Source organism: Eubalaena glacialis, chromosome 3 (assembly GCF_028564815.1).
Source record: "Eubalaena glacialis isolate mEubGla1 chromosome 3, mEubGla1.1.hap2.+ XY, whole genome shotgun sequence".
Lineage (NCBI taxonomy): Eukaryota > Metazoa > Chordata > Mammalia > Artiodactyla > Balaenidae > Eubalaena > Eubalaena glacialis.
In genome coordinates this window covers 172,732,984-172,760,735 of record NC_083718.1, presented here as the reverse complement: position 1 = coordinate 172,760,735, position 27,752 = coordinate 172,732,984, and the positions used below count along the sequence as shown (strand labels likewise).

At 41.1% G+C, this 27,752-nt stretch overlaps 1 protein-coding gene across 1 annotated transcript; it reads right to left on the bottom strand.

Moving 5' to 3' along the window:
• Positions 1 to 55: 55 nt before the first annotated feature.
• Positions 56 to 27,752, bottom strand: TAF12 (TATA-box binding protein associated factor 12). The gene is made up of 6 exons (XM_061186893.1): positions 27,649 to 27,752; positions 12,902 to 13,153; positions 11,135 to 11,212; positions 7,922 to 8,036; positions 2,001 to 2,089; positions 56 to 534 (listed from the first exon to the last, which is right to left on the bottom strand). Exons 2-6 carry the CDS (start codon positions 13,067 to 13,069, stop codon positions 499 to 501), a joined length of 486 nt encoding a protein of 161 aa, XP_061042876.1. The 5' UTR covers positions 13,070 to 13,153; positions 27,649 to 27,752; the 3' UTR covers positions 56 to 498.

Genomic DNA, 27,752 nt, shown 5'->3' with positions numbered 1-27,752 from the left:
GCCTTGCTTACCCTCCTCTGGCATTTCAAAGGCTGTAAGCCATGCACCCTGTGTCTTTCGATTAATAACTTCTTTATTCTGGAAAAGCAAATGAAAGTCATATTCATATAAACACTGACATTACAAAGTACAGGGAAAAGGGGGAGGGAGAAGGAAACAAAAACCTCTACAAATCCTGCTAATACTCTCTCACCAAACAAGACCATAATGCTTTTCCCCAATTCAATCACTTATATAATAAACCACAAATAAAATCTTCTCTGGAAGATACACTGCTCCTCTTTGAGATGGCAGGAAAAAGGGACCGGAAGTTGGGGTAGGAGGCTTTATTCTTTTGGCAGATCCTCTCAGTCATTATAGATATTGCTGCACTGTTAATAAAAAATATATGCTTCTCTGTAAAGCATTAAAAAAAAAAAATCCAAGGATGAGATGGCTGAGGTCTCAGCTCAAGTATCTCCAAATACATTGTTGTCCATTCCCTGACCTTTCCGTGTGTTATTTCTTGGTTGTTTTCCGGATCAATGCCATTCTCTGAAAGGAGACAGAAATAAGCAATTACACAGGTTAGAGTCAGGAACTTTCCGGGACATCCATGTGTGGCTACCAGGTAGCATGGTCTACACCACAGGCTGGACTCCTCAGGAACCTACAGGCACAGGGCAGCTCAGCAGATCCTTCTAACTCAAGCACAGTCTGCGCAGCCCTAAGAGAATTTTCCATAGGCCAGTGGACCCATTTCATTGACCCAAAGACCCCAAAAGCCCTATACTAGCAGGATGGCAAAAACAGTTAAAAGCAGAAGGTGACAGCTCCTGCCTTTTGGGGATTTAAGGGACAGGCCATCAAAACATGTGTTTTCTAGGCTTACCCCCTTCCCCTAATCTCCTTCTCTGATGATGGAGAAAATAAGGAAGAGGGCTCTGTTTTGAGCCTGTTGCCAACACGTAAAGGGAGCTGACATTCCTCACTTGATAACCTGCAATGAAGGAAACTGACCCTAACAATTTCCACCATAACCCATCAGGGAAACATTCAGATCATGGGTTTCAAATCTTACTATTACCAGACAGACACTGGCCAAATTAATGACTTGCTTTGCTCACTCTTTTTGACTAAGAGATTGTTTGAACATTATGATATTGGTTGATTGATAAATAAATAAATAGGGCTGAAAAGTGGATAATTTGAGAGCACAGCCAAATGACCGTCTACTGCCTGGAGGGACTTCCTTCTGAACAACATTGCAGTCCTTCGATTCCAGCTATTGGCGGTCTCCTTGTAGGGCTTCCTCTATGAGCTCTGTAAACATACCCACTCCAGAGATCCCAGGCTATGGAAAAGCGAGGTACACTCAGCCAGAACTGCCCGACTGTGGCCATCAAGCTTGGGAAAAGCCCACTTTTCAAATCAGAGTAGCCAGTTAAATTAAGACTTGTCAAATGGAGGCCAACATTGCTATGAGACTGACCAATGACTGGGACAGCTTGTTCCCCAGCAGAAGTGGAGACAGGTTCTCTTACTGACCCCTCAGTTCTGCAGTAAGAGGGACGGAGAACAAAGGTTAAGCTGGGGCAGAGGCCAGACGCCTGGCAGACCAGCCTGGGTGCTACCTCCTAGCACAAGTACAGCATATTTCTGCTTTCCTTAAACTGCCCTCTAGTCGGAGGGCCCTAGATGATGTTCAAATCAGCAACAATGAAGGAAGATTTCTTTAAAGAGATGTGGAGGGGGCGAGTTCCATACAGGTTAGAAGAACCTAGAATCAACAGCTTTAAGTGGCACCCATTAAAGTTGAGAGAAAAAACTGAGACCCCATATGGCAACAACAAAGCACCTAGGAAAAATCTGGCTGATCTCCCGTGCAGCCCTGCTGCCTCTTGCCCTCTCTGACATTTGGGGGAAAGGACAAGCACAGTGATGGTAGCTGTGTGCATTCTCTCTGAGACACAGCTCAAGGGATCAGCTGTGGCTGGCCCGGGACTCTGAAGCCTTCTCACCTGTTTGTGAGCTTCTGTGGTGCAAGCTTTTTTGTAGGGTCGTATTTCTTCAGAGCCAAACCCTGGGATCCACATGTTCCACTGGCGTTCTGTAAGGAATAAGCCCACACAGAGGTAAGGGGACCAGGAAGGTAGTGTCAAGGTGCAGTGTGACCCTCAGACAAGGGTCAGGGAGGACTAATCTGGGCAATCAACTGTACTAATTAACAGTAACTCTGCAGAGGGGCTCTATGGGACACAAATGGGGGAATCACATATGGTGCCTCCAAGGTTTTAGAGGACACTATTTGACCTTCTTGCAAAGAAATAAGAGGCAAATGAGTCAAAACTTTGAGTGTGGAGCCCTAAGGTTTCCATGCAGCTCTTCAGGAAAGGAAAGTTATTTGTTTCTTCAATCGTCTTACCCCTATGCTCAAGGTAACCCCTCTCAAACCGAAAGGAGGAGTAGGAACAGAAAGGCATTCTTTGCAATCTGGAGTTAAGAGCCAAGCCCCAGTTCTGCTGCTTCACTGTGGAGCAATATGACATTGGTCTCAGTTTCTTCACCTTTTATATGGTAGTAACAACAGAAATAACCACCTGATAGGACGGTTGACAGGCTTCAATGGCATAATGCAATCCCAGAGCCTGGGATAAATACATAGAGATACAGATACAGACACAGGTATGTCCATGCCACAGCTCCATGTCCTTGTGCCACTGGATATGACCATCCCTGTAAGACTGTCACTACAAGTTATCAGAGGGCAGAGATTTGGTTTTTCCACTTTTTCAGTAACTGGCATAGCCACATGGCCCCCTAAATCCACATATAAAAGTGTCCTGGACTTCCCTAGTGGCACAGTGGTCAAGAATCCGCCTGCCAATGCACGGGACACGGGTTCGAGCCCTGGTCCGGGAAGATCCCACATGCCGCGGAGCAACTAAGCCCATGTGCCACAACTACTGAGCCTGCGCTCTAGAGCCCATGAGCCTCAACTACTGAGCCTACACGCCACAACTACTGAAGCCCGCACGCCTAGAGTCCGTGCTCTACAACAAGAGAAGCCACCGCAATGAGAAGTCTGAGCACCGCAACAAAGAGTAGCCCCCGCTCGCCGCAACTAGAGAAAGCCCACGCGCAGCAACGAAGACTCAACACAGCCCAAAAAAAAAAAAAAAAAGTGTACTGCACTTTAAGTACATCCAATATAAAAAAAAAAAATTATACTTACACAAGATTATTTAGGGAATAAATCTCTACTCAAAAGGAGTTACATGGGGACTCCTTTATCATGCTCCCTTAAAGCACTGAAAACATTTGTTCTGCAAATTTGATTTGCCCCAGGCAGGCACTTACTTAAAATCAAATTGAATATTAGTGGTTTTATAGTTATACTTTGTGTCTAATGCATAGCAAATATTGTGTGAATGAATGATTCACGGTTGGTTCTAGAATAATTTTATATACAGCTCTCTTCCAATATTTCTTTGAAAATAAAAATGAAACTTTCTGCTAATAATAGTTGTTGTCAGTACTTGAAAGTGACACTAAGATTATTCTCTGGGAATTACACTTTACAATCAATACAAAGTAGATCAGGATATGGATATGCAAAGTCACTTTAAAGAGAGTAGCTACCAGGCATGAATGCAAACATGTAAGTACGTGTAACTATATATTTAAATAAGTGTGTACAGCTGACCTTTGAACAAGGCAGGGGTCAGGGGCGCCAACCCTCCCTGCACTTGAAAATCTGCGTATAACTTATAGTCAGCCCTCCAACCATGCTGTTCCTCCATAAATGCAGTTCCTCCATATTCACAGATTCAACCAACCGTGGATTAGGTAGTACTGCAGAATTTACTACTGAAAAAAATCACCTATAAGTGGACCGTGTGCAGTTCAAACTCGTGTTGTTTGAGGGTTAACTGTATTTATATTTTATATAATATTAATAGAATAGCAACAACATTTAGTGAATAAAATGTGTAATAAAATGGCTGGGACAAAGCAGCATTGTGCAAAGCATTCTATGTTCATTATCTCATTTAACTTTCACATTTATGAAGAAAGATCCTGTCTCAAAAATACACATATTGAATATACTGAAGATACATTCTTGCAAGGAAACATTACGTGCATAATTGACTCAGTAATTCCGTACCATGAAAAGCAATCAAATGATCTTCACTTCAGACAAATCAAATGGAACATATGTCAGGTGTAATCACAATATAAATATTCATGCACTGTATAGCATTTATGGTAATATATATGGTAACATATGTGTATGTGTAATATGTGTGTATTTGCATATACATGTTTATAATAGATTCTGATTAAAATATATTGTGGGGACTTCCCTAGTAGTCCAGCGGTTAAGACTCCGCACTCCCAATGCAGGGGGCCCAGGTTCAATCCCTGGTCAGGGAACTAGATCCCGCATGCCACAACTCAGAGCCTGCATGCTGCAACAAAAAGATACCACACGCTGCAACTAAGACCCGGCACAGACAAATAAATAAATATTAAAAAAAAAAAAGAAATGTTATTAAAAATATATATATTGTGGAAGTGTAAAATATATATATATATATATATATATATATATATATATATATATATATATATATATATATATATATACACACACACATATTGAACACATATTCAAGTAAAATAGGTTAGGAGATACATAAGTTAATCAGTTTAGTAACCCTGAACATCTACATTCAATTAAACCTAAAGATAATGAACTAGTATGAATATATACTCTACAAATAAATATGCTTAATGCAAAAAAAAAAAAACAGAAATAAAGAAAGACCATGTCAATCAGAAGGGGAGGTTATTCAACTATTCAAGTATAGAAAATAGCCAGGTCAGAAGCAAACACTGGCAGTGCCCATCCCAGCCCGTCCAGAAGAGAGCCATCAAGAGTTTACAGCCTCGCTGGCAAGCTTATCCTTGCTGGGCGTGGGGCAGGGAAGTTGCGGGCAGCAGGCCTAGATGGTTAACATCAGGTTCCCTAACTCCCCAAACCCTGATCCCGGGCCTCCAAGCAACCTTTTGATTATGATTCAGGTTCCATTAGGCCCACTACAGAAGCTATTCTGGTCATGCAGGCTTTCAAGTATCCATGTCTGTGATAATTCTTACCCTTAATGAAGAAACATATTCCAATTTTATTTTCAACAATTAAAATACAGAATATTTTTAAAAACAGGAATGTTAAACTTTGAAAGTAATATAATCTGCTGTGGGATTTTTTTTTTTGGTATGGTAAAATATACATAAAATTTACATTTTAACCATTTTTAAGTGTACAGTTCAGTGGCATTAAGCACATTCACACAACCATTACCACTATCCATCTCTAAAACTTCATCAATCCAAACCAAAACTCTGTACACATTAAACAATAACGCCCATTCCCCCATCCTCCTAGTCCCTGGTAACTACCATTCTACTTTTTGTCTCTATGCATTTGTGTTGTGGTGGTTTTAAAACATGTCTGTCATCAAGAAGTGGAGTCTGTATTCCTTCCCCTTGAACCTGGACAGGACTCTGTGATTGCCTCAAAGAACAGGAATCAGCAGAAGTAATGCTGTGTGACTTCGGAGACTGCGTTACCAAAGGCCATGCTGTTTCTGCCAAATGGTTATGGGACACTTGTTCTGGGAGCCCGCAGCTGCCATGCAGAAGTCCAGCTATCCTGGGACTGCATATGAGGAGACCAGGTAGAGAAACCACAGAGACAGACAGAGAGAGACTTGTGGAGTCCCTGCTTTTTGAGTGTTCCAGGCCAGGCATCAGACGTGGACATGATGAAGCTCTGTTACAGGTTAAACTGTGTCCTCCAGAAAGGTGTATTGAAGTCCTAACCCCCAGTACTTCAGAATATACTGGGAATAGGGTTGTTGGCAGACATAAGTAGTTAAGATGAGGCCATACTGGAGGAGGGTAGGCCCTTAATCCAGCATGACTGGTGTCCTGTGAGAAGAGACACAGACACACAGGGGAGAAGCCCACGTGAAGACCGAGACACAGGCTGGAGCGATGCAGCTACAAGCCAGAGAATGCCAAGGATTGCTGGCCACCACCAGAAGCTAGGAAGCAGCAAGGGAGGATTCTTCAACAGAGGCACTGGAGAGAGCTTAGCCTTGTTCTTCTGGCTTCCAGAACTGAGAGGATAAATCTGTGTTTTTGTTTTCTTGTTTTTTTAAAAAAATAAATTTATTTATTTATTTTTGGCTGCGTTAGGTCTTCGTTGCTGCACACAGGCTTTCTCTAGTTGCGGTGAGCGGGGGCTACTCTTTGTTGCGGCGCGTGGGCTTCATCATTGCGGTGCTTTCTCTTGTTGCGGAGCACGGGCTCTAGGTGCACGGGTTTCAGTAGTTGTGGCACGTGGGCTCAGTAGTTGTGGCACACGGGTTTAGTTGCTCCGTGGCATGTGGGATCTTCCCGGACCAGGGATCGAACCCACGTCCCCACCATTGGCAGGCGGATTCTCAACCACTGCACCACCAGGGAAGCCCCCAGTCTGTGTTGCTTTAAGCTATCTAGTTTGTGGTACCATTACGGCAGCCCTAGGAGACTAATACGCCTTCCTTCAAAACACAGCCCCAGCCACCACCTGACTTCAATCACATGAGAGATCCTTAGCGAAGCTGCCCAGCTAAGCCCAGTCCACCCCCAGGCCCATGAACAAAACGAACAACTGTTACTGTTTTAAGCCATGTTTGTTACACAATAATAAATAATTGAAATAGCTGTCTTTTGCTATTAATACCAGCAATGTTTACCAGAAGTGTGTTATTTATTCCACCTCCACTACCAGCGCCTCCCGGAGCAGTATCTCCCTGACACTGGGAAGGAAGCCTTTCAGCCATGGGCTGATCTGCACTCAATCCCTTAATATCTTCTGTCTCATTCCCTTGGCCTGACTGTCTTTGTAGTCACAGACTGTCCCCTTTCTTTTGATCACACTGCAACCAATGCAGGGGGGTAGCTTATTCATTTCCAAGTGATTACAATTATCAATGTTAGATGAGGGCTTCCCTGGTGGTGCAATGGTTAAGAATCTGCCTGCCAGTGCAGGGGACACAGGTTCAAGCCCTGGTCCGGGAAGATCCCACATGCCGCGGAGCAACTAAGCCCGTGCGCCACAGCTACTGAGCCTGAGCTCTAGAGCCCATGAGCCATAACTACTGAACTCACGTGCCACAACTACTGAAGTACGTGCGCCTAGAGCCTGTGCTCCGCAACAAGAGAAGCCACCACAATGAGAAGCCTGCACACCGCAACAAAGAGTAGCCCCCGCTCGCTGCAAGTAGAGAAAGCCTGCACGCAGCAACAAAGACCCAACACAGCCAAAAATAAATAAATAATTTAAAAAATATATATATCTTAACAACAACAAAAAAATGTTAGATGAGTATCTCCCAGAAAAACCCAAGCTCAAATTTAGTGTCTATTAAGTAGAACAGCAGAATACAAAATTATATGTACATTATGGATATAATGTTCTTGAGAAAAATACATCAATAAGCTAAAAACTGGAAGGAAAATACCATTATATGTATGGTAGAGATATAACAGCTACATTTACTAAGCTCTTACTTTGTGCCAGTCACTTTACGAACATAACCCATAATCCTCACAACGACCCTGTAAGGAGGGTATTATGATCCCCGCTATACAAATGAGGAAACCAGCTCTAAGAGAAAGTAAGTAGGAAGGATAAGGTGGTACAGTTAGAAAGTGGCACACCCAAGGCCAGGGTTCATTCCCCCTACCATGCATGGATTTCTCTTTCCTGTTTAATGCTACTATTGCATGAATACATAAATCCCAGAGCCCAGAAGTCTGATCCCGGCATGAAGGTTCCTGGAGGAGCAATAGTGTGGCTACCTCGGGGAGAAACGAGACCACATACCTAGATGCAGCTGGACATCTTTCACCTCCAGGGTGCTGGACTTGCGATGCCGAGCAAGCTGGCACGCTGCTGTCACCACGCTCTCGATAAAATCATCAGCAATCTGCAGCAGCATCTGGGGGAAAAAAAGTGGGGGAGAGTAACCATGACACTGGCAGGGTAGGCTCCTGTTGCTGGGACAACTGTATCTGCTTGAATCACATATTCAGTCAGGCTTTCTAACAGAAGGCCTGGAATCAGCATTTGAGCGAAGGTGGGGAAGAGGAGTAAGGACCACAAGAGAAACACATTAACTCATTAACCAGGTTGAGAGAAACTCACACCTTTCTGAGGATGTACTTTCCATACTTTCCACCTAGCAGCTATCAACCAGCCCAACCCCTACCCCCTCCACATCTTCTTATGAATTAGGTAGGAAAATAAAAGTGAATCATTAAATCCTCACTCCTTCATATTCTCTTAAAGCATTTTTATTCCCATTATCTCACCTAGTCCTTATAATCATCCTGTGAAAAAAATGGGGCATAGATTTTACCCTAACTCTATAGAGGAGGATGCTAAGATTCAGGGAGATTAACTTGTTCATGGCCATGTAACTATTAAGCAGCAAAACCAGGATTCAACCTCAAGATTCTGAGTCCAAATCCTGGATTCTTTCCAGTTCATTATCAATTATTTCTAGACTGTGTGAAGAGCAAAATCAGAATTCTGAAGTTAAAAATCTACATTAAAAAAACTGAAATTTTGATCAGTGAATACCTTCCTCATGGCTTCCTCTGCTGACCAAAAAAATAAAATAAAATAAAATTACAACCATAGTTATAAACATTCCTTGTTCTGCTGGACTATCAATGCATTGTCATCTTTCCTATGGAACCAAATGGATACCACCTAAAGGAAAGATTTCTAATTAAACATGGCAGATCAACTCTAAAATTGACCTCCTCTCCTTCCCTACACCCATTAAAATAACAAGAAAGGAAAAAAAAAAAAAAGACATATAAATCCACAAAGACAACAAGAATAGGAGAGAAAACTTTAATGGACAAGATATTCCAATAAACTTTTAAAGTAAATTTTTGTTAAGAGGTAACAAAGGAAGAATGGGAACTGACCTAGCAGACAGAAGGTATAACACAAATGCACGCAGAGGGGACGCCAATGAGAACGAACTGATTTGCCCTTCGCAACTCCTAAGAGATCCAGGATTTGGAGGTGTGATTAACCACAGAAGACTGGACTGAGGTATGGAACTAAAAACTGGACACTTGTTACATGTCTGTACAGAGTAGTCCCCCCACCCCCACACTTCAAAAGCAGCCAAGTGACTTCCCACACGTACCTGACCCAGAACACAGTAGGTTTACTCCCCAGAAAAACTGAACAGGAGTGGCTACAGATGAGAGTACACCAGACACAGCGGAGACAAGGGAAAGACACAGCCCCTTTCTCTTGCCTTGCTTCCAGAATGTTAGAAGCTAGAGATAAACCCTCCAGATAGGAGACTAAAGGATTTTTCTCTGCATATACCAAATGATTCCAGAGAAAAGACTTACAGATACTGATTAGGGAATCCCCCATTAAGAAGGCTGACTATGGACAAATTATTCTGAAGTGAAGCCAGTGGTATGCTGGAGCCAGATTAGATGAGGTCATGAAGGCCAATTATATGCATTTCTTCCAATCCTGCATTCAGTGACAAAATGTTGATAGCTTAAAATAGGGCATAGTGAGAATATTTACACCACAGAAATCAGGAAATGCTGAAAGTCAGAGTCTTTTTCTCCACAGAGCTGGTTGTTAAACATTTACCAATACATGACTGGGCAAAGACCATCAGTCAATAAGTTCTGCTTCAAATCAGGTTTTTAGTGGCTCATTCTTTAAGAACGGATAGCCAGGATCACCAGACATTTGAAGAAAGTCTCCAACACTAAAAAGAAAATAAACAAACCAAAGGGGAAAAAAGGGACTCAGAGGAAACAAAGACAATGCAGGGAAAAGAAGAAAATGTCAAACAACGTAATTAATATCCTTAGAGAGAAAAATAAGATACTACAACCGTAAAATAAGAACAGAATGGCTTAGGGAAAAAAAAGTCAACAAGAAAAAGTTCATGGAAATTAAAATTTTTATTATAAAAGAAAGTTAAAATTTAGAACATAAACTAAGGAAAATCTCCCCAGCAAGTAGAATTTAGAATTACAAAGAAATGAAAAAAGAGAAAAGATAAAAAACCTAAGAGGATCAATGCAGAAGATCCAACATCCAACCAACTGTCATTCTACACAGAAAGAAAAAAAGCAGAGAAGAAATTATCAAAAAACTAAGATTAAAAACATGGAATCTTCATACACAGCTGGTGGGACTGTAAAAGGATGGAATGCTTTGTAAAAACAGGAAGTTCCTCAAAGGAAAAACACAGAGTTACCATATGACTCACCAATTCCAGTCCTAGGTATATATCCAAGAGAAATGAAAATGTATGCCCACAGAAAAACTTGTACATGAATTAAGAAAAAGAAAGAGGGGCTTCCCTGGTGGTGCAGTGGTTAGGAATCCACCTGCCAATGCAGGGGACATGGGTTTGAGCCCTGGTCCGGTAAGATCCCACATGCCATGGAGCAACTAAGCCCGTGTGCCACAACTACTGAGCTTGCACTCTAGAGCCTGCAAGCCACAACTACTGAGCCCACGTGCCACAACTACCGAAGCCCGTGCGCCTAGAGCCCATGCTCCACAACGAGAAGCCTGCGCACCGCAACGAAGAGTAGCCCCTGCTCACCGCAACTAGAGAAAAGCCTGTGTGAAGACCCAATGCAGCCAAAAATTAAAAAAAAAAAAGAATATTACTTAGAAATACAGAGGAATGTTCTAGAAACAATTAAAATTGTTGAAAGTGACTGCCTGTGAGCAGCAGCCTATGCCCTTTTTGACAGGCAAAAGTAGCAGTGCTGTTAGGTATAAAGTGCTAGGCATTCTCCTAGGTGATTTGTATAAGTTATTCATGGGACCCTGACAATAACCCTGTAGATAAATAATATCATACCTTATCAACACAGGAGGAAGCTGAGTCTCAGAAAAGTTAACTGACCCACCCACAGAGCCAAGTCTCAAATTCAGACTTGTCTGCCACTAAAATCTGTGCTCTTAACGGCTATTCTATACTATTTCTCAGGGACACAGTCTCTGGGGTACCCAATCCCACCTTACCTCCTCCACATCTTCATCCAATTGCTCATTAGGATCCACTTCTCTTACTAAGTCTTGTAATTTCTTCTTGGTCAATACCTAAAGTTAATTGGGAGAACATTTTTTTCAGCCAAGTAGCAAAGAAACAAACACCTCATTACCCTATAAACAAAGGCTATCAATTTGTTGGGTTTGGTTTCTACTTTCCAAAGAATTATCAGTCTGGCTTACTTGGTGCTATTACTACAAGACTATAGTCTCAAGACAGAAATAGCCTAGGGAAAGGCAAAAAGAGCAATATGGAAGAGAGGCCAACATCTGTCAGGTAGTTTTAGTAAACTCTACATTAATTTGCAATTTTCTGACCACCACAAGTTGTGCAGTGCCTCTGCTGCCTTTGGACAAGCTCTTCTACCCTTCTTCCTACCTGCTCAGCTCACAGTGCCTCCTTTCTGATGCTCTCCCAGCCCACCCAGGTAAAAGCAACCACTTCCTCCTTTGGCCTCCACTGTACCCTGTATACCCTTCTATCATTGTGTACATTTATAAACTTGCCTGTTTCTGACTTAATAGGCTGAAGGCTCCTTGAGGGCAGGGAACATGTGTTCATCTCTGTATAACTAAATATCGATATTTGTGAAAGTATGTACAACTATGATCCCTCTTTCATAAAGGAAATGTTATACCACATATATATGCCACTAAAGAAGGATCAAAAGACATACACTAAAATGCTAACCATAGTTATTTTGGGGTGGTGGTAGAATTTTGGGCTATTATTCTTTCTCTTTTTCTAAAGTTTCGTGATAAGCATTGCATGACATTGGAAATAAGGAAAAAATAATAATTTTTAAAATAAATATTTGTTAATAATGTCTCAGATCTATCCATTCAACCATCACTTAATTCAAGCCTTTGCCACATACCTTGATTTACTGCAAAAGTCTTAGACTTGGTGTTCCTCCCAGTGTGACCCCCTTCCTACCTTTCTTGTCCCCTTACTGTCAAGTTAATCCTCCTAAGATATACGACTTTTATTATGTTACTTTTAAGCTTATTAAATATTTGCAAAGATTGTTTATTGACCAAAAGTTCCAACGGAAACTGACTAGCATAGGCCTAGTATGTTCTGCCGTAATCCTACCTATACAATTTTATCTCCTGCTCTTCTCCAACACCACACCCATCATGGGTTGGTCTCCTGAATACCTGCCCAACACTTCCCATTCACCGTTGCTAGTTCCTCCCCCATTCTCTTGAACTGTTGACTCCTCATCCTATTCTACCCAGCCTACAAGGCCCAAGTCAAGAGAGTATACTTATTTCTTATGGCTCTGGAGGACAGAATCAGGATCATGGGTAGAAAGAGGGGGTCAGATTTTAGAATCACTGCAGAAAATAAAGGCAGCAGCTAGATGAACTAGGAGAAAAAACTGGAGGCAAGAGTACTTTTATTACAGGAATAATGAATAATGAATCCATTAATTATTTAACTATTTTATTTTATTTAACAAGTATATAGCATATATATTTATATATAAATATATAAAAACCTGTCACAGGCAAGGTGTTGTGTCAGTGCGTGTATATATGGATGTATGTATATGTATATGCATGCACACACATAAATACTACAAAGTAAAAACTGATAAATGTACATGATATTTCGATAAAGAACTTGAGAAGTCTGAGAGGAAGAGGCAGCAACTGAGATGGACATCTCTCAGAGTATTACTGCTTCAAAGAACAGATAAGAGGTGCCCACAGAGAACAAAAAGCGGATGATACCTGATTGTTTTCAGGGCTGAGACGCCCTCCCGTCCCAGGAGTGCCTGGGATCTTTACCACTGTAGTGCTATTGGCCATGGAGCCTTGTGGAGGGGTGCTAGCTGGTTCCGGTTTTATTGATGAGAAATTGGACAGGTTGATTAGGGCTGAGGGGCCAAACTGGTTCATAATCTGCCGCGCTTTGGACTTCAGCTCATAGAGCTTATCGAGATCCTGTTTCTTTTTGGAGCTATGAGGACCAAGGCCAATCAACTGTAGAAGAAAAACAAGAGAATTAGCTCTGGAAGTACATGTAATAAAGGATGAGTTTTAAAAGTAAAATTCTATGAGGTCTGTCAGACTTTGAAGGGTCTTCATTTGATACCTGCACATTGAAAATGGAGGGAATGAAGAATGTTCATTGCTCTCACCTGATATTTAGAAACCATCTCTTCTCCAAAAGCTAAATAAAATAGTCCACACAAGTGAAATAAAGAAGAAAGTAAATGAAATGAGGAATCTTATGTACAAAAATAAACTAGAATGAGCAAGCCATTTTTGAAGACTTTGTAAAAATAGAATACTTGGTTAAGTACTACATGCATTATTTTTGAACATCAAATAATGCTAAACTCAAATAAATCATGGCACAATCACATACTTGAAACCTAGTCACAAAACTTCAGAAAACAGATTAGTTCATTTTGGCGTTTCAAAACATGCTTAAGTCTATGTCAGGGCCTAATAAACACAATTTTTAGCAATTGTTAAAAGTAAGCTCTTCACTGTCATCAAGGGCAAATTTTCTCTGAGTGTTAGCAATCTTTAAATACATGCAGAGTCCCTAGGCTGGAGTAGCCAAGACTTCTAAATCTTAGAGCCATCAGGCTGACTCCGTGGACATCAGCTTTGGTGTCATCAAGATCAGAAGCACATTCAGGAAGTTCCACCCACAGTGACCTCAAGGAGCTTACTTACAGCTATCTGAGTGTCTAGATCTTTAATTACATCAGCAACGGCTGTGAGCCCGGTGAAATGAGAGGCAGCCATTTTCAAAAGCTACCTGTAAATAAACAACTGGCATCAAGCACCACCCTTGCCACAGAACCATTTCAGTTGCATGGCCTGCACATCTTCAACAACCAGAATGCAGGCAAACTGACTGTGGAGAACATTTCCTTATTCCAACTGGGCACCAAGAAAAACATCTCCATTTCTTTCATATACAACTTTTAAAATTAATTAATGGTGACAATAGTAACATTAAGACTCTCTTCCAATAAAATGAATGTACTATTGTTAGAGATAAGCTAGCAGCATATGAAATACTTTATTGGCCAAAATTGTGGTATTTGAACCTGCAAGAATCATGGCAATGTTTTCAGAACTTGATAAAGCTTAGCAACCTGAATGAGTACCTATTGCTGAGTTCCTCTCCAACAAATTGTCTAACTCTCTAATACAAGAAATCATCTTCTCCTGGTTTACCCTTAATAAAAGCAACTAACTATGCACTGGTTAAATGATCAAGAGAAACTTGTTGGCCAAGAGCCAGCTGAGGGGGGCAGCACAGCATCAGGACTACTGTTTTTTTTTTTTTTTAATGATTTCCTAACTCCCCTCCACCCAGCTTCTTCCTTAACTCTTTTTTTTTTTTTTTAATTAATTAATTATTTTTTTGGTTGTGTTGGGTCTTCGTTTCTGTGCGAGGGCTTTCTCTAGTTGTGGCAAGCGGGGGCCACTCTTCATCGCGGTGCGCGGGCCTCTCACTATCGTGGTCTCTCTTGTTGCGGAGCACAGGCTCCAGACGCGCAGGCTCAGTACTTGTGGCTCACGGGCCTAGTTGCTCCGTGGCATGTGGGATCTTCCCAGACCAGGGCTCGAACCCGTGTCCCCTGCATTAGCAGGCAGATTCTCAACCACTGCACCACCAGGGAACCCCCCAGGACTACTTTTTTAAAACCATATGTGGTCCACATCCCCTTTACCCTTACCCACAAATCTTACCAATGGAAGAAATGGGAAAGGAAAAGACTGTTAACATGGTAACAGTTGTCCTAATGTTATAAAAGCAAACTATTTTCCCAGATCAAGTCCTATGAAAAAGCCTTATTAAAGATTATCAGTATGAACATAAGCCACCGCAATGAGAAGCCCACGCACTGCAATGAAGAGTAGCCCCCGCTCGCCACAACTAGAGAAAGCCCGCGAGCACCAACAAAGACCCAACGTGGCCAAAAATAAATAAATAAATTTACAAAAAAATAAATAAAATACAATTTAAACAGTTGATCAATCTGGAATGGGGGGAGTAATACACCCCTCCTTTCACACACTCCTCCATTCCAGATGGATCAGATATTTAAATTTTAAATATAAAATCATATACTAGATAAAATATAGAATATCTTTATTTTTTATTTATTATTGTTTTAAATTTATTTTTGGCTGCGTTGGGTCTTCGTTGCTGCACGCAGGCTTTCTCTTGTCGCAGAGCACAGGCCCTAGGGCACACGGGCTTCAGTAGTTGTGGCACGTGGGCTCAGTAGTTGTGGCTCGCGGGCTCTAGAGCGCAGGCTCAGCATTGTGGTGCACGGGCTTAGTTGCTCCGTGGCACGTGGGATTTTCCTGGACCAGGGATCAAACCCATGTCCCCTGCATTGGCAGGTGGATTCTTAACCACTGTACCACCAGGGAAGTCCTTATTTTTTATTTTTTTTAAAGATTTATTTAGTATTTATTTATTTTATTTATTTTTGGCTGCATCGGGTCTTAGTTGTGGCACACGGGATCTTCGTTGAGGCATGCGGGATCTTTCGTTGTGGTGTGTGGGCTTCTCTCTAGTTGTGGCGTGTGGGTTTTCTCTTCTCTAGCTGTGGTGCGCAGGCTCCAGGGCGCATGGGCTCTGTAGTTTGCGGCATGAAGGCTCTAGTTGAGGCGCATGAGCTCAGTAGTTGTGGAATGCAGGCTTAGTTGTCCTGCAGCATGTGGGATCTTCGTTCTCTGCCCAGGGATCAAACCTGTGTCCCCTGCATCGTAAGGTGGATTCTTTACCACTGGACCACCAGGGAAGTCCCTAGAATATCTTTAAAAAATATTCAGAAACCTAAACTTAGCACTTTATACAAAAATTAACTCAAAATGGATCACAGACTTAAATGTAAAATGTACAAGTATAAAACTTTTAAGAAAAAACAGGAGAAAATCTTTGGACTCTAGCTAGGCAAAGACTTCTTAGACATGACACCAAAAGCATGATCAATAAAAGGAAAAGCTGATAAATTGGCCCTCATCAAATTTTAAAAGTTTCCTCTGTGAAAGCCCACGCAGAAAGGATGAAAAGACAAGCTACAGACTAGAAGAAACTACATATCCAAAAAAAGACAAACTACATATCCAACAAAAGACTAGTATCTAGAATGCATTAAGAACTCTCAAAAATCAATAGTTCAAAAAAAAATTAATTCAATTAGAAAGTGGACAAAAGACACACCAGGCATTTCACCAAGGAGGATACACAGATAGCAAATAAGCAAATTGAAAGACATTCAATCAAAAACATTAGTCATTAAAGAAAAGCAAATTAAAACTACAATGAGATATAACTACACAACTATCAGAATAGCTAAAATAAAAAATAGTGACAACACCAAATGCTGACGAGGATGCAGAGAAATTGGATCACTCACACACTGCTAGTGGGAATGTAAATGGTATAGCTACTCTGTAAAACAGTTTGCAGTTTCTTAAACATCTAAGCATGTACTGTCACAGAGGAGCCTAAAAAGACATGAAGACTAAATGGAAAAACTAAGATCTGAATAAACTATGGACTTCAGTTAATAATAATGTATCAGGGACTTCCCTGGTGGTCCAGTGGTTAAGAATCCACCTTCCAATGCAGGGGACCTGGGTTTCGATCTGTGGTTGGGGAAGTAGGATCCCACATGCTGCAGGGCAACTAAGCCCACGCGTCGCAACTACTGAGCCCGGGGCTTCCCTGGTGGCGCAGTGGTTAAGAATCCGCCCACCAATGCGAGGGACACAGGTTCAAGCCCTGGTCCGGGAAGATCCCACATGCCGCGGAGCAACTAAGCCCGTGCACCACAACTACTGAGCCTGCGCTCTAGCGCCCGCAAGCCACAACTACTGAGCCCGCGTGCCACAACTACCGAAGCCCACATGCCTAGAGCCCGTGTTCCGCAACAAGAGAAGCCACCGCAATGAGAAGCCCGTGCACCGCAACGAAGAGTAGCCCCGGCTCGACACAACTAGAGAAAGCCCGCGTGCAGCAATGAAGACCCAGTGCAGCCAAAAATAAATAAATAAAATAAATTTAAAAAACAAAAAAAACTACTGAGCCCACGCACCACAACTAGAGAGCTCGTGTGCCACAACTACTGAGCCTGTGTGCTCTGGAGCTCGCGTGCCACAACTAAAGAGAAGTCTGCACGCACAATGAAAGATCCTGCGTGCCACAACAAAAAATCCCGCGTGCCACAACTAAGACCTGACGCAGCCAAAAATAAAATAAATAAATAAATATTAAAAATAATAATGATAATAATGTATCAAACGTGGTTAATTAGTTATAATGAATATACTATACTAATGTAACATGTTAATAATGGAGAAACTGGGTACAGGGTATATGGGAACCCTGTACTATCTTCCCAAATTTCCTGTAAATCTAACACTGCTATCTCAGCAGGGTCTCCTAAATAAATAAATAAATGAATGAATGAATGAATGAATAAATAAATGGATTTTAAAAACTGCTCTAGGAAAGAGTTTATTAAAAAAAATGAAAAAAAAGACCAAATCACGAATACACAAAACAACAGGAATGAATCTTAAAATATTTAGGTGAAAAAAAAGCCAGTCTCAAAAGAATACATACTATATGATTCCATTTATATGAAATTTTAATATCTAATGATCTAAAAACAAATCTCTAGTGACAGATGGGGCAGAGATTGACTGCACAGGGGCAGGTTGGAAGTTTCTGAGGTGATATAAACATTCTATATCTTAAGTGGGGGAATGCTTACACAGCTGCTACATTTATCAAAACTCACAGAACTATATGTTTACAATGTATACATTTTATTGTATGCAAATTATACCTCAATAAAGTGGATTTGGGAAAACAAAAACAAAAACACGCAACTACTGTATGACCCAGCAACTGCAATCCTAGGCATTTATCCTAGAGAAATGAAAACTTATGTTTACACAAAAACCTGTACACGAATGCTCATAGCTTTATTTGCAATAATCAAAAACTGTAATCAATTCAGACATCCCTTAATAGGTAAATCATTAAACAAACTGTGGTATATCCACATCATGGAATACTACTCAGCAAGAAAAAGAAATGAACTACTGATATGCACAACTTGGATGAACTTCCAGAGAACTATGCTAAGCAAAAGACAATTCAAAAAGAGTCCATACTGGGGCTTCCCTGGTGGCGCAGTGGTTAAGAATCCGCCTGCCAATGCAGGGGACAGGGGTTCGAGCCCTGGTCTGGGAAGATCCCACATGCCGTGGAGCAACTAAGCCTGTGCACCACAACTACTGAGCCTGCGCTCTAGAGCCTGCAAGCCACAACTACTGAAGCCCGCGAGCCACAGCTACTGAAGCCCACGCGTCTAGAGCTGGTGCTCCACAACAAGAGAAGCCACTGCAATGAGAAGCCCGCGCACCGCAACAAAGAGCAGCCCCCTCTCGCTGCAACTAGAGAAAACCCGTGCGCAGCAAAGAAGACCCAACACAGCCAAAAATAATAAATAAATAAATAAATAAATAAAAGAGTCCATGTTGTATGATTCCAGTTATGTAACATTTTTGTTTTTCTTGTTTTTTTAAAAATTAATTAACTAACTAATTAATTAATTAGGTTGCACCAGGTCTTAGTTGCGGCAGGCGGGCTCCTTAGTTGTGGCTCACTGGCTCCTTAGTTGCAGCACGTGGGCTCCATAGTTGTGGCAGGCAGGCTCCTTAGTTGTGGCATGCGAACTCTTAGTTGCGACATGCATGTGGGATCTAATTCCCTAACCAGGGATCGAACCCGGGACCCCTGCATTGGGAGCGTGAAGTCTTATCCACTGCGCCACCAGGTAAGTCCCCTATATAACATTTTTGAAATGGCAAATTTTACAAACAGAAGACAGATTAGTGAGGTTGTCAGGGATTGGGTGGGAGGGAGGGAGGTGTGGTTATAAAAGGCAATATGAGGGGCCCTTGTGATGGAATTGTTCAATATCTTGATAGTGATGATGGATAAATGAACCTATAAAAAGTGATGAAATTGTATAGGACTTAGAACTCATACACATATAAGCAAACAAGTGCAAGTAAAACTGGGGAAATCTGAATAAGATTGTTGGGTTAAATCAATGTTGATATCCTGATTCTCAAATTACACAACAGTTTTGCAAAACGTTACCGTTGGGGAAAACCGGTGGTGCAAAGTGTACAAGGGATCTCTGTATTATTTCTTATCACTTCATATAAATCTACAATTATCTCAATTTTTAAAAATTGGAAAAACAATATTCTCAAGAATAAATAATATCCTTCTAAGGATGACTTTACAAAGCTCAGGAGCCATAAAAGAAAAGACTAATATGTTCAATTACACAAACATAAAAATGTCTGTATGGCAACAAACATAACAAAGTTAAAGAACAAAAGACAAGCTAGCAAAAATATATGCGAAATATATCAAAGGACTAATTTCTTTTATATATAAAAAATAACTACAAATCAGTAAGTACCAACTACCCAAAAGAAATATTGTGAAGAAATATGACAGTACAAGAAAAAGAAATTCAAATGGTTCTTAAAATAATGAAGTGATCCTTATTCTCCTTCATAATAAAAATGCAAATTAAAACTACAAGGTACTATTTATTCCCCATTTGGCAATGATGAAAAAGTTTTATAGGGACTTCCCTGGTGGTCCAGTGGCTAAGACTCCATGCTCCCAATGCAGGGGGCCTGGGTTCGATCCCTGGTCAGGGAACTAGATCCCACATGCCGCAACTAAGAGTTTTTCTTTTTTTTAACATCTTTATTGGAGTATAATTGCTTTAAAATGGTGGTTGCAACTAAGAGTTTGCACGCTGCAACAAAGATCCCGCATGCCGCAACTAAGACCTGGCACAGCCAAATAAATAAATAAAAAAAAAAAAAAGAAAAAAAAAGAAATAGTTTTATACATACTGTGTTTGAAAATTTTATGGAGAAATAATCATTTCATAAGTTGCTGGAGTGGGGGAATATAAATTAGTTAGAGGTCTCTATAAAGAGCTACTTGGCTGTACCTACCAAAATAAGAAAAGCATATATTGTTTTAATCCCATAGTTCTGTTTTTAGCAATTTATATTATAATTGAACTTGTATGTGAATAGAATACTATGCATACAAGGAATTTCAACCTAAATGTCCATCAAAAGTGATATAGTTAAATAAACTAGAATATAACTATATAATGTAATAGACTGAAAAAGAATGAGACTCATGAAAATATTATGCTAAGTGAAAGAAGCCAGTCACAAAAGACTACATATTGTAGGATTCCATTTATATGAAATGTCCAGAATAGACAAATCTATAGAGACAAAAAGTAGATTAGTGGTTGCTAGGGCTGAGGAGTGGGGGAGAGGAATAGCGACTGACTCCTAATGTTTATGGAGTTTCTTTTAGGAGTGACAAAAATAATCTAGAATAGATTGTGGTGATGGTTGCACAATCCTGTTTGTAGCAAAAAACCACTGAATTGTATACTTTAAAATGATGAATTGTATAATATGTGAATGTCTCAATAAACCTGTTTCTAAAAAACGAGGAAGCTCATGAAATGACCTTCAAGATACACTGTTCATTGAAAATGCAAGGTTCAGAATAGTGAGGATAGGGACTTCCCTGGTGGCGCAGTGGTTAAGAAACTGCCTGGAGCTTCCCTGGTGGTGCAGTGGTTGAGAATCTGCCTGCCATTGCAGGGGTCATGGGTTCGAGCCCTGGTCTGGTAAGATCCCACATGCCGTGGAGCAACTAAGCCTGTGTGCCACAATTACTGAGTCCGCGTGCCACAACTACTGAGCCTGTGTGCCACAACTACTGAAGCCCATGTGCCTAGAGACCGTGCTCCGCAACAAGAGAAGCCACCGCAATGAGAAGCCCGCACACCGCAAGGAAGAGTAGCCCCCACTCGCCGCAACTAGAGAAAGCCCGCGCGCAGCAACAGAGACCCAATGCAGCCAAAAATAAATAAATTAAATTAATAAATTAAAAAAAAAAGAATAGTGAGCATAGTTTGTTATCACTTATTTAAAAAGACACAGGGCTTCCCTGCTGGCGCAGTGGTTAAGAATCCGCCTGCCAATGCAGGGGACAGGGGCTCGAGCCCTGGTCCGGGAAGATACCACATGCCGTGGGGCAACTAAGCCCGTGTGCCACAACTACTGAGCCTGCGCTATAGACCCCGCGAACCACAACTACTGAAGCCCGCGGGCTTAGAACCCGGGCTCTGCAGGAAGAGAAGCCACCGCAATGGGAAGCCCAGGCACCCCAACAAAGACCCAACGCAGCCAAAAATAAATAAATAAATATTTTAAAAAAGATACATAATTACAAATGTATAAATTATTCCTGGAAAGATACATAAGAAGCTGATAACAATGGTTGTCTTGAGGGGGATAGCAGAATGGTAGTACCTGGGTGGTCCATGGGACCAAGGTGCGAGACTTATCTTTCATTGTATACCCCAAATTCTGTAATATGTGCATAAGTAACCTATGAAAAAAATTAAAATAAACTACTATCTGGTTTGTTTCCACTGAAAAAATAGGTAATACTGACCCCTGTTTTTAAAATATAACAAAAAATATAGCAGTAGCAACAAAAATAAACCTTGACCTTTATCTCACACCTTATACAAAATATCAATAAATTAAAAACTGATCACAGACTTAAATGTGAAAATGTAAAACTATAAAACTTTCAGAAAACATAGGAGAAAATCTCTTTGACTTTGGGTCAGGCAGAGTTCTTAGATACAACACCAAAAGCACAATCCACAAAAGAAAGAAATTGATAAAGTGGACTTAATCACAATGTAAAACTTCTGCTCTGCAAATGAAAACAAAGACAAGTCTGAGACTAAGAGAGAATATTTACAAATCACGTATCTGACAACTTGTATCCAGGATATATAAAAGACTCTCAAAATTCAATAAGAAAACAACTCAATTAAAAAAATGGGTAGGGGCTTCCCTGGTGGCGCAGTGGTTGAGAATCTGCCTGCCAATGCAGGGGACATGGGTTCGAGCCCTGGTCTGGGAAGATCCCACATGCCGTGGAGCAACTAGGCCCGTGAGCCACAATTACTGAGCCTGCGCATCTGGAGCCTGTGCCCTGCAACAAGAGAGGCCGCAATAGTGAGAGGCCCGCGCACCGCGATGAAGAGTGGCCCCCACTTGCCACAACTAGAGAAGCCCTCGCACAGAAACGAAGACCCAACACAGCCATAAATAAATTAATTAATTTAAAAAAATTTTTTAAAAAAAGGGTAAAAGATCTGAACTAATCCTTCAACAAAGATATACAGATGGAAAATAAACACATGAAAAGATGCCCAATATCATTATTCATTAGGGAAATGCAAAATAAAACCACCATGAGATACCACTAAGTACCTATTAAAATAACTAAAATTAAAAATAAAATAAACAGACAAGTGCTAAAGAGGATGTGGAGCAACTCAAACCCTCATACATTTATGATGCGACTGTAAAATGGTGCACTCTTTGGTAAATGGTTTGGCAGTTTATTATAAAATTAAATAGACACGTATCATATGACCCAGCAATCCACTCCTAGGTATTTACCCTAGAGAAATGAAAACTTACAGTCACACAAAAATCAGTATGTGAATGTCTATAGCAACGTTATCCATAACTGCCAAAAACTGAAAACAATCTTTCAACTGCTTAATGGATAAACAAACTATGGGTATATCCATATAATGGAATAATACTCAGCAACAGAAAGGAAGAACTACTAATACACACAACATGGATAATCTCAAATGCATTAAGCTAAGTGAAAGAGGCAAGACTCCAAAGGCTACTTCCTGTATGAGTCCATTTACATGACCCTCCAGAAAAGGCAAAGCTATATGGATGGAGAGCAGATCAGTGATTGCCAGGGTTTTGGGATTGGGGAGGGTGTGACTACAAAAGAGCAGCATGAAGGAAAATTTGGAGGGTGGTGGAATTGCTAGGTAACTTGAGTGTTATGGGGCTTACATGACTGTACACACTTGTCACAACTCATAGAACTGTACCCTCAGAAAGGTGAATTTTATGGTGTGTAAATTTAAAAGTAAGTTTAAAAAAATCACAACATGATCAAAATGGTCCAAATTACCTGTTTACTGACAACTTTCATTAGCCCAATTGTAGACGATGCTGGTCAAGCACAATGGAATGAAGTGACCATAAATAACCTGAATTCCATTATGTAATATACCATGGTTGCCTTCGGGCTACTCAAATTTCTAACTCTCATTTCCTTAGAATGCCAAGAGGTAGGAATGTACTACTGAGTAAAAACAGAGGCATTAACTGTGGGACAGTTTGAGAGAACAATTATAACAGGAAACTCTTTACTAGCTCCTACTATGTGGAATTCATGTGCTATGGGATTCAAGAAGTCAGGAAAGTCCACACCCCAGTGATCTACAGTAGAAAATACTTAAATGATTTTATCAAAACAAGATAGCTTGGCTGGGAGTTCAATTAAATAACCAAGACTATCCTCCCTCCCCCTACCCATCACACTTAAACTGTAGTTGATAGGCTGAGGATGACAAGCCCTAATTGTTTTCCCTTTTAACAACCTTGTACCTCAAACAGAAATCCAGTTGCAACTCTATTATTATTATTGTATCAAGAGGATCTGATTTTTCAGAGAGTAGGAAAACGGGGGAGACCTTGCAGTAGAAGACTGTGGTCTTCTCTGGGAATCTGTTCCATTAACAGATTTTTTTTTAAGTGAAGAGAATAGGGGAATAGAAGACTGGATTGTCTTTTCTTTTTTTTTGGCCACCGCACGGCTTGTGGGATCTCGGTTCCCCAGCGAGGGATTGAACCCGGGCCACGGCAGTGAAAGCACCGAATCCCAACCACTAGACCAACAGGGAACTCCCTGGATTGTCTTTAAAACCCTTTTACCTCTGAAATGTTTAGGAATTTGTTATTTAAACAAATACTGGAGTAAAGGGGACAACCAGCCTGACACCATAAAAGCCCTAACACTATGGTACACGACTTAACGATTTGGGTTTTCTACCTGGCTGTTTCTTTCCTCACTGGCTTGTAGATGTATCTAAACAAGCTCATGCTTCCCAGCCTAAATAAACCAAAAAGAATCAATTATATTGCAGTCTGTGAGACCTGAGAGCAACAGAAATGTGGGATTTTTTTCCCGCTAGTTTGACTAGTTTGACACTGTTTAGGCAATTTTGACTTAACAGAAAAGTAGTACAGTACAGTGGTTCAAGGGATGGACTCTGGTGGCAGTGTCTGGGTTCAAGTACCAACTCTGCCACTTATTAGCTTTACGTCCTCAAGCAAGTTACCTAAACTCTTTATGCCTCAATTTCCTCATCTGAAAAATGGAGTTAATCATAAGGTGTACCTCATTGTTGTGACAATTCACTAAGTTTATGTATCTAAAGCACTTATAAGAATGTGTGGCACATACTAAGTACAATTAAAAATGTTTGCTAGTATTTTATATATGCTCTCCTCTTTTAAATCTTAGTTATAAAAGTTAGTATATTAAACCTAAAAGGTTGCACCCATCCTGCTATGTACTGGTGGCATCCTGTAACTATTGTTATTACTACAGACATTAAAAAAAGAAAAGTGGATTAAAAAACAAAAAGTAGTGGCAAATGGTCAGCAGGAGGCTGATGAGAGGTACTGTGGCACAGGGAAGACCCAAGTCAGTTGGGCTAGGTGTCATCCTAGCTCTGCCACTGAGTTATATGAGCTGCCTTTGACCAGAGTTTCTACATCTATAATTAGAAGAACCAGGCAAACTCTAAAGTCTCCTCCAGCTCTAACAATTAGTATAAGATTTAAAATTAAGTCCATATGTACAGATTTCAAAGTTTGTCTTCTGCCTCCAAAACACCTGTGTCACAGTGCAGGCTATAAACACTGCTGATGTACTACCTCCAAAGCACTTTGGGGCTTTCCACAAACACCTTTGGTCAAAAGTAGTATGTTCTATGTTCACATCAACTTTAACACAATGATTTTCTGATCAGGTACTTACTTAGAAATCCTATTCTAATAATTCAATCAGTGTTAGAGCCACAAATGAGTGAAATAAGTAGTACAATTTGCAAATGTAGATGAGGATGATAACTCAGGAATAAACTATTATTAATTAAACCATCAAGTATTTTGAAATGGTGGTATGGCCATGCTTTACCTCATAATTTGGTGTAAGTTTTGACCACTTGCATTTAGTATAGGCACTTGCAAACAGTTTAGGCAAACCCACTGGGAACAAAGTTATTGCAGTTTCCCCAGTCATCTAGTTCATGTTACAATAATTGTAAAGTTAATCCAATTTAAGCCCCTGTTCTTCAAATTGGTCTTTCTTGGCCTCCTAAATTTAAAATTAAATATGTCTTACTCCAATGTGAGGGAAAGTTCTATTCAGGTCCCATTTTTCTATCTTGAATATCTATGCTTCTTTAAAACACAGGAATTTAGTTCTCCTCAAATACTACACTACATAAATACCCTAATAAGTTACAGTACTTGATAGTAAGAGGAGTCTTGAGGAGGAGGGAGTGCTTTCATTCAATGCCATGCTTTGTATAACTATTACCTCTATCTTGCTGATGAGCAAGCTGAGACATGGCGAGGAATCCACTTAGAAAAACAGAAGAAAATTTTAGTCAAACACATAACTGGGTTTGACTATGGCTGGGCCACTTAGTAGCATGGGATTTCAGGCAAGGCACTTAACCCTTCTGCACTGATTTCCTTGTATGTACAATGGGACTAACAATAACTAACTAGTGGGGCTGTAAGTGATAATTAAATGATTTAATATTTGAAAAGTGCTTATGATGATATCTGGTTAGTCTAAGTTTCTTTTTTTTTTTTATTGGAATAAAATTGCTTTACAATGCTGTGTTAGTTTCTGCTGTACAATGAAGTGAATCAGTATTTGTATACCTATATCCCCTCCCTCTTGGACCTCCCTCCCACCTCCACCCCCCCCCCCATAGTCTGAGTAAGTTTCAGTAAAAGTATTACTGAAGAATGAAAGTGACTGGTCCAAGTTTCTCCACCATCCTTATCTAAAAGCAGCCATCTTTCCTAAATGCTTATGCTAAAAATAAAGGGTACATTTTACTTATTTGTGACTTTCTAAATGACTTACTATATTGTTGAGGGGGAAGGAGCTTCTTTTAAAGGTTTCCTAACTCGTAAGTGACATTCATTGTATCAATGTCAATACAGTTAACAAGACCCAAAATAAAATACTAGAATTTGTAAAAACTTCCCTCTTGAGTTTGAAGTTAGAGCAAAGATTCTAGAAGCATGTTTTCAAGGAATATTAACCAAGCATCTCCTATCTGCTATGCAGAGCTGGGTACTGTATCAAAATCATGATCTAATCAATCATTGCCTCACTGTAATCCTAAACCTTCTTTGGACTTTAGCCTCCTTATATGTAAAATACGAGTTTAAAAAAGATTATCTTTCCGGGTCCTTCCATCTCTGCCATCCTCTTTTTTTGAGATGCAGAGATCTGTGCTCAGAGTTGGGTGGAATGGGATTTAAAGCACTTATCAAGTATATAGCTGAGTTCAAACTGCTTCAACTTTACAGCAGTGCTTCGCCAGAACGAAGCAGAAAACGAAGATGCTTGCAAGTGGGCTTCCTAGATTGTATCCGACACAAGATAAGCCTGCCAAAAGCCAAGTAGGCAGCGCGAAGGAGTCGTCTTTCCCTGAATACATCCTTTACCAGTCTCGGTTCACCCAATATGAGAAAAAAAAAAAAAAAAAGATCACTATATTTTTTCCGAACTCTCTCCCTTTCCCTTGGAGGCTGATCTCACATCCATGGCCCCTTATACTCTCCGCTTTTAGGAGCTAGTGTCCTCACAGCCCTGTTCCCTCAGGTACTTCGGAGTCTCCAAACCCCGATCCCGTCCCCACAGAAGCCCGTCTTTACTGCCCGCTCCTGCTCTTCCCAAACCCAAGTGTTCTCTTACTGCTCCTGCCTCTCAGGAACCTAAATCTTCGCCGCCCTGTTTCTGAATCCTTAGAAACCTGGGTCTTCACTGTCCCGCTCCTACCGCTTAGCAGCCCAAGTCCTCACGGCTCCGCTTTTACCTCTCAGAAGCCCGTGGCTTCACGCCCCGTTCTCTTCCGACCCTCTCCTCTTAGGAGCGCGGGTCCTCACAATCCTGTCCCTCTCAGCCCACTTTCCCTAGGGTGCCGGCTAACTCCGTCCCCTTTCCCTAAGTCCCGCCTGGAGCCCAGGTCCCCACAGCCGCGTCTTCTCCGAGCCCCGAGCCCCTCAGTCCCGTCCCAAGAGCCCGATTCCTAACAGCCCCGTCTCCTCCACAACCTGGCTCTTGAAACACTGACCACTGTGGGTCTGGGTCCTGACTCCCTCCTCCCGCTCTTCTTCCTTAACTGCCAGGGCCCAAGACTCACAGGCAGCAGCGTCTATCTCCCCATGATATGCGGAGACTGCCCCAGTGAAGCGCTCGTCTCAGCAGCCGGTCCGACTGCTCGGCCCTCCCCGAGTACTTCCGGCA

What these genes read in the sequence shown, in the direction of transcription:
- TAF12 (XM_061186893.1), bottom strand. Translation starts at nt 13,069, where the DNA reads ATGAACCAGTTTGGCCCCTCAGCCCTAATCAACCTGTCCAATTTCTCA. An exon ending in TCAGCCCTGAAAACAATCAG is followed by an intron (nt 11,213 to 12,901) that starts GTATCATCCGCT and finishes AATTAACTTTAG; the next exon opens with GTATTGACCAAGAAGAAATT. An exon ending in AGATGTCCAGCTGCATCTAG is followed by an intron (nt 2,090 to 7,921) that starts GTATGTGGTCTC and finishes TATTCCTTACAG; the next exon opens with AACGCCAGTGGAACATGTGG.